We start from the raw sequence: 7,500 nt of genomic DNA, 5'->3' as shown, positions 1-7,500 counted from the left end.
CGAATCTTATTGTGGCTAGCTGGTCCAGTGGCTAACGCGACGGGCTGGAGTTTTGAGACTGACAGCGGGTTCAAATCCCGCCCGTGGTATGGTTTGTTTGCAATCGTGTCATTACGATTTTGTGAGTCAGTGAATATATCTAAAATAGTCTGTAAAACCGTATACAGTTTTCATTCGTTTATATTACATAATCCAAATTTGTTCTTTGCATACAGATTTATACAACAATATCACAAGACAAAAATGTGCCTTAAAATGCAATTTAAATAAAATAAAAAGAGAAAGTACCTCGAATTCTCTTTTCAAATGTGGTCAGGGACTTAGATTCGATTCCCAGGCGGGCATTTTGGGAGTGTATCCTTAGATAAAACCAGACTTTGAAGAGAGTTAGGATAACAGCTCTTAGTCTTTAAATTCAACTGTGTAAAAAATATTACATACACATTTATATAGGATAGTGATATATCCATTTCCGGAACCGGAAACCCATGGAATGTCGAAATCTGTCGCTCCTAGGTTATGTGAGGCTGTGTTGACCTAATTATGAGACAGTCCCAGCGGTGTTGAACTCGAATTTTTTTTTTTTAAATCAATCTGGCAATCCAGGAGTGCAAATAACTCCAACAAAGTTTCGTTAATAGACGTATACTCTGGATAATTATTTATAAATTGTTTAATGTGATTAGTAGACGGTTTGCAACCCACTAATTGGAAATGAAAAATGACCATCCTGGACCATTATAAAGTTGCCACTTCATAGTGATCCAGGATGGACTGAAACGTTGTCCAATTTTCGTTTTTAATTCGCGGATTAGTTGCAAAATGTTCTATTCACGGTGATTTCTTGGTCTCGGATGACAAATTACGTAATACTCACCCACGATGCCAACGATGATGAAGATAATACTGGCGACGGCGGCGAAGACGGTGGCGGACCTGGGGTAGTGGATGATAGGGGCGCCCTCCCCGACGGAGGTGTTGGTGTCCAGCCCACCATGGGCGTCCTTGATGCTGTCGTTGGCGACGCCCGCATCGTACACCAGCGCGGCTGCTGTCGTGTCCATCGTAATGCTGGGTGCTCTTCAAGTAGCTACGCTGATTCCTCTCCCGGACTAGGCTCTCACTTAACTTATTCTAATTCACGTATCTTGCCCTTGGGACCACCAGGATAGTTTAAGTATAGCTAGTTAATCTGCATCACCATAAAACACGTGTCTTTTTTACCTCAGCTTATCGCAAGTTTAAGGAACAGCAGAGATAAGGAAAACGAGTTTTTTGAGGGTGTGTGGGTGGCGGCGGTCACACTGGGCGACCACGAGTCTTCTGTCATGCACCTAAGGAATTACCAGGGTCAGGAGACTGACTTGAGTGACTCCAACACCGGCAAACTATAACTGCCACCACAGCTTTGACCAGTGTTCTATGCGAAGAATAGTGATCAGCGGATAAATTATGCTGAGTATCTGTGGCGAGATACACACGGATCGTGACGAGATGTAAGTGGCGGTGTGTACCGAGGTGGTGGTGGGGTGGGCGGACGAGTAGTGAGGGTAGTGTGCTATGGTGAAGGTCCCGCCAGTAACTGGTGCCTGCTGCTGCTGCTAGTGTGGCTGGCCTCACGCACCTCTACATACTCCGCCTGCTCTTGTGCCCAGTGCCGCTGCCGTCTCAAGGTGCCACCTCGTCCCCTTCGCCAATTTTAAACATTTTTCCAACAACTAAATCATTACATTTTGCATTCTTTCAATTCCTTGCTTAGAGGAATGAATTTATATCGTGCGACAATAAACTGTTACCTGAGTTATGCTTGCGACGTCTGTGATTAGTGGACAACCCGTAGCTCCTCCCACCTGAACTCTCATTGGCTAGCCATTTACTACACTGACCGCGCGGAAAGAAAAAAATCTCCAATTACATTGGGGAAGCTAATTAACGTTACATTCAGAATCTGGTGAGCCTAATGAGGTTTTAATTACGACAAAGAGCTTACATAATGCCCCGTCACTCTTCATCTGAAGCCTCGAGGGATATTCTCACTCGAGACCCTGCTTGGAGAGATGGGGGTGTCTTGATGATGCAGGGCTCTGGATCCAAGGAAATGGAGCTACCCTCTCTTTCCTTGAATCAAACTTGATTGGCTCGTCCCCATGCGCTCTCCGATCCCTATGGGTTTAGCGTTTCCACGTAAATATAGCAACACACTAGAAGACCTGTGTACATGCAAAACAACGTTACTGTAGCATGTAGAATTATTACTACTATTATATTCACGGGGAAGCGCTGTAAAAGTAAGGATCATACAACTCCTAAGGAATGGAACATAATTAATCAAGTTTGATCTAAGGGAGAGTAGGGTGGTTCAAATCCTTTGGATCAAGAGCGCTTCACTAACATCAAGGCACTCCCCCCCCCTTTGAAGGAACAATTGCAAATAAAGGCTCACGGTAACATCCAGGTGATCCTGTTATCCATTCGAGGTGCTAGTGTTCTAAGCTTAGCGATAGTTTAGTATATCAGTTCTCTAATATTGAGTGAGTTTAGTCTACCTGAAGGGCATTCTGGGGATCAACGCCCCCGCGGCCCGGTCCACAACCAGGCCTCCCGGTGGATCAGGGCCTGATCAACCAGGCTGTTATTGCAGGCCGCACGTAGTCCAACATACGAACCACAGTCCGGCTAATTCAGCACCGACTTTAGGTCATGGAGACAGTTATATTTTGAACCTATGGGAGACAAAATTGTAAACCAACCTAACCTAGAATCTAACTTTTAATCTTGGTTTGATTAAGAGTCTAAATTTAGAAACTTAGGGAGTACAGTTAGGTAACAGTTTGTCTTGCGCTTACATGACTTAGGATCGACCCTCCACATGGGCGACACACGGGTTTAGTGCTTCATGTAATAAATATAGCTGGGATAATTTTTAAATAATTGTAAATAATAATAAAATATAAAATAATTAACTTTCCTTTTTACTACCGCCGCCACCTCACTGCCACTACAGGAATTATATAAACATGACTCACGAAATCGTAATGGCACGATTGCAAACAAACCATACCGAGTTTTGAGACTCTCTGATCGCGGGTTCTATCCCCGCCCCGTGATATGGTTTATTATATAAACAGGTCGTCGAAAAAGTCCCGTGTCGGTATTGTCCTGACGAATATTACAACACTCAGACTCAGAAAAATACTCCAGCATGCCTCTCAAAAGCTGCATTTTAATTTTTTAAATAAAATTGGCCAATTGGAACCTACTCATTCCAGTGACAACGCGGACCTTGTTCTAAGTAGGTTATGTCTCTTTTAGAAGGTTGAAGGAGATCAGAAGAGAGAGTCACAACTTATAACACAAAAGTCAGCGTGCTACTGGCATGTATTGGTTATTGAATGAAAACCAATATTTCAGTTTTCCCAGTTTCTTTAATAAAGTTGGCAAACTGGAGCAAGCACAGCCCAAGATAGACTTAAGGTACCCTGATAGGTTTAGCGCTTCCTTTTGGTTATAATAATAATAATAATAATAAAGGTTTGAAGCCGATCAGAAAATTCATTCTTCAGTTATTTCATAGAAACCATTTTTTAATAAAATTGGCAAATTAAAACTGGTGGAGAAAGGTTCAAGCGATCAGTTAGAAGCTGTTCTCACTTCTCTTCCCCTCCATATTTTAAATACTGGTACCTTTTACACTTCTAGAACTAGAGTCCACACTTTCCACTAGCCGGTCATCGGCAGCTGGGCCTGATAGCATTCATATTCGCATGCTTCAACATTTGCATCCGTCAGCCCTTAAAGTCCTCTTATGTCTTTTCAATCAAGTTCTTCCCCAGCTGTGGAAATCTTCCATAGTTTTACTTTTTCGTAAACCAGATACTTCAGGACATGATGCCTCACATTATCGTCCCATTGTTCTTACCAGTGCAGTTTGCAAGGTGATGGAGCGTCTGGTAAATAGACGTTTGATGTGGTACTTCGAGTCAGTCTCTCCCCACGGTCAATATGGCTTTCGTAAGGGCCGCTCTACTATTGACCCCTTACTCTGTTTAGATACTTATGTCCGTAATGCCTTTGCTAGTAACCACTCCGTCTTTTTTGATCTTGACAAGACATATAACACATGGAGGTATAACATCTTGGTCCAAGCTCGCTCCTTAGACCTCCGAAGCATTTTGCCATTTTTTCTTGCAAACTTACCTGAGAGACATTTCCGTGCTCGGGTTAATAATTTGCTTTCCCCGGGCTTTGTCCAAGCTGAAGGTGTTCCTCAGGGATGTGTCCTTAGCACCATCCTTTTCATCCTTGTTATAAATGATCTGACATCTGTTCTCCCATCTAATATTTGATTATCACTATGTTGTTGATTTCACTATAGCCTGTGCAGGCGCTGACTATCGCCTAGTAGCAGCCTCACTCTCAAAATGTTGTCAACAGTGTTTCCCATTGGGCCACTAATCATGGGTTTAAATTTTCTAGTGCTAAAACACAATTACTTTCACTAGACGTTCAGTCGTCCCTGATAGTCCATTGTACCCATACATACGGCTCACGAATCACTGAATGTGATACGGTCAGATTTCTCGGCCTACTGTTTGATCACCGGTTGTCTTGGAAACCTCACATTACCTCTCTGAGAGCAACTTGCTATAGCCGGCTGAACCTCCTTAACCCTCGCGTTGCTATTTAAGCCAAAATCTCAAGTTTTACTTATTCGGTACGACATATACATCTGTGGAGAAAAATTTTCTCCAACCCCCAGGGGGATCGACACTCCCTGGAAAAGTAGTTGTCGAGCAGTAGAGGTCAAGAATGTTTTATCCCTCTACTGGCGAGATGAGAGAGATTGCAAGTTCAATTTGACCAGTGAAGATGTGACGTTACCAATCGTTACCACTCCTCCCAGGACACCCTGGCCACATTGCGTTGACACGCAGAAGCATTCGTGGCCGGTTTCGTGCGCGGTGTCGTACACTGACAATGTCGAGGAAAAACAGACACATGTACCTCCTGCCATGAATGGTTTCGAATTAGCGAGTGAATCAAGCGTCGCGGGAGAACTATTTTCCTTGTGGCTCATTCTTGTACACACCATGTAGGGAAAACTTACTTTTTACTGTGGACTTTATCCACAGATGTAGATCCCTAGTTGAACATGTGGACAAGAGATAATTGGCAGACGACGTTCAATGTGGCAAGCAGACAACAACAGAATCTTCCAAGAAGTCCGATGTCACTCTCCATCTCAAGCCAACGATTTCGGCCTCATCTAGATGGGTAAATGTCATCGGCTCCCGTTACAGGTAAGTCGCTATTTTATTTGATATCGGCCTGTTTAGTACTGCTGAGTGAATAGGGCTAACCATGTCAAGGTCATGAGAGCTGGCCTAGCCCAAAACCACAGGTAAGGGCCGCCCACGATTTCCAGGTGCTATACCCGTAATATCTGAAAGATATACATCTTCAAGGCGAGTATCAACCCTGGTTATTTAATCTTCCAAACAGCCCTCGTGGGTCTGTAGACAGCGAATTCGGAGACGAAACCCCTGGGGGAGGCTGCAGGTGGTCTCGAGGTGTCACCAACAAAGATAAATATACCTTACCATAAAGTGCTTCTATAATAATTTTTTATTTACTCATACCCAAAATCCCACACAGTATTAATTCATCCACAAACGAGTGGTTTTAAGCAAATAACAATACTGCGACTAGCCGGGGATCACTCCCCCCCCTCCCGATATTTTAGCACACCTGAGAAGCCATTTAAAATATCAGAGTTCGATTCCCACACACACTCACCTGGATACCTGGAGGTTATTCCGGGGATCAACGCCCCCGCGGCCCGGTCCATGACCAGGCGGCCCGATGGATCAGGGCCTGATCAACTAGGCTGTTACTGATGGCCGCACGCAGTCCAACGTACGAGCCACAGCCCGGCTGATCCGGCACTGACTTTAGGTATCTGTCCAGCTCTCTCTTGAAGGCAGCCAGGGGTTTATTGACAATTCCCCTACTTACTTGCCTTAAATTCCCCACTTATGGTGTTTTCCCTTAGTGTACCAATGGCGCCCCTACTTTTAATTGGGGGCATTTTGCATCGCCTGCCCGGTCTTTTACTTTCGTAGGGAGTTATTTCTGTGTGCAGATTTGGGACCATTCCTTCTAGGATTTTCCAAGTGTAGATTATGATATATCTCTCCTTCCTGCGTTCCAACGAGTACAAGTCAAGTGCTTCCAAGCGTTCCCAGTAGTTAAGGTGCTTGACAGAACTTATACGTGCAGTAAAGGATCTCTGTACACTCTCTAGATCTGCGATTTCACTTGCTTTGAATGGAGATGTTAATGTACAGCAGTATTCCAGCCTAGAGAGAACAAGTGATTTGAAAAGGATCATTGGCTTGGCATCTCTCGTTTTGAAAGTTCTCATTATCCATCCTATCATTTTCTTTGCACGTGCGATCGTGGCACTGTTGTGATCCTTGAAAGTGAGATCCTTAGACATTACTACTCCCAGGTCCCTTTCATAATTTTTCCACTCTATTGTATAGCCAGAGTCTGTAGTATACTCTGTTCTAGTTATTATCTCCTCCAGTTTTCCATAACGGAGTAGTTGGAATTTGTCCTCATTGAACATCATATTGTTTACCGATGCCCACTGGAAAACTTTGTTTATATCTTCTTGGAGGTTAACCGCGTCCTCAGCAGATGACAGCCTCATGTAGATCCTAGTATCATCTGCAAAGGATGATACAGTGCTGTGATGTTTATCTCTGTCTATGTCTGATATGAGGATGAGGAAGATGGGGGCGAGTATTGTGCCTTGTGGAACAGAGCTCTTCACTATGGCAGCCTCCGATTTAACTCTGTTGACCACTACTCTGTGTTCGATTTGTTAGGAAGTTGAAGATCCATCTCCCCACTTTCCGAGTTATTCCTTTAGCACGTATTTTACGGGCTATTATGCCATGATCGCATTTGTCAAATGCTTTTGCAAAGTCTGTATATATTACATCTGCATTCTAATTTTCTTCCAGTGCATCCAAGGCCATATCATAGTGATCCAGTAGTTGCGAGAGGCAGGAGCGACCTGCCCTGAACCCATGTTGCCCTGGATTGTGCAGATTTTGGGAATCCAGGTGATTTGCAATCCTGCTTCTTAGCACTCTTTCAAAGATTTTTATGATGTGGGACGTCAGAGCTATTGGTCTATAGTTCTTAGCTAATGCTTTGCTGCCACCTTTATGGAGTGGGGCTATATCCGTTGTTTTAAGTGACTCTGGAATTTCACCCATGTCCAAGCTCCTCCTCCATAGTGTACTTAGGGCACGCGAGAGGGGTTTCTTGCAGTTCTTAATGAAAACAGAGTTCCACGAGTCTGGGCCAGGGGCTGAGTGCATGGGCATGTTGTCAATGGCTTTTTCGAAATCTATCGGAGTTAGGGTAATGTCGGAAATCTGGCATACATTTATGGAGTTTTGAGACTCATTCATGAATAAATCATTT

The 7,500-nt window shown here is 43.9% G+C and overlaps 1 protein-coding gene across 1 annotated transcript in view; it reads right to left on the bottom strand.

Annotated features, from left to right (window-relative positions):
* LOC128684809 (protein trapped in endoderm-1) overlaps positions 1–1,574 on the bottom strand; it is an 81,503-nt gene extending 79,929 nt beyond the window's left edge. The window contains exon 1 of the mRNA XM_070080634.1: positions 878–1,574. Within this exon, the coding sequence (XP_069936735.1) occupies positions 878–1,064 (187 nt within the window). The 5' untranslated portion in view covers positions 1,065–1,574. The remainder of the gene's footprint in view (positions 1–877) is intronic.
* Positions 1,575–7,500: the final 5,926 nt, after the last annotated feature.

This window comes from Cherax quadricarinatus, unplaced genomic scaffold (genome assembly GCF_038502225.1).
Source record: "Cherax quadricarinatus isolate ZL_2023a unplaced genomic scaffold, ASM3850222v1 Contig728, whole genome shotgun sequence".
In the NCBI taxonomy this organism is placed as follows: Eukaryota; Metazoa; Arthropoda; class Malacostraca; order Decapoda; family Parastacidae; genus Cherax; species Cherax quadricarinatus.
The sequence above is the reverse complement of the archived record's forward strand: the minus strand, read 5'-3'. Positions and strand labels throughout refer to the sequence as shown.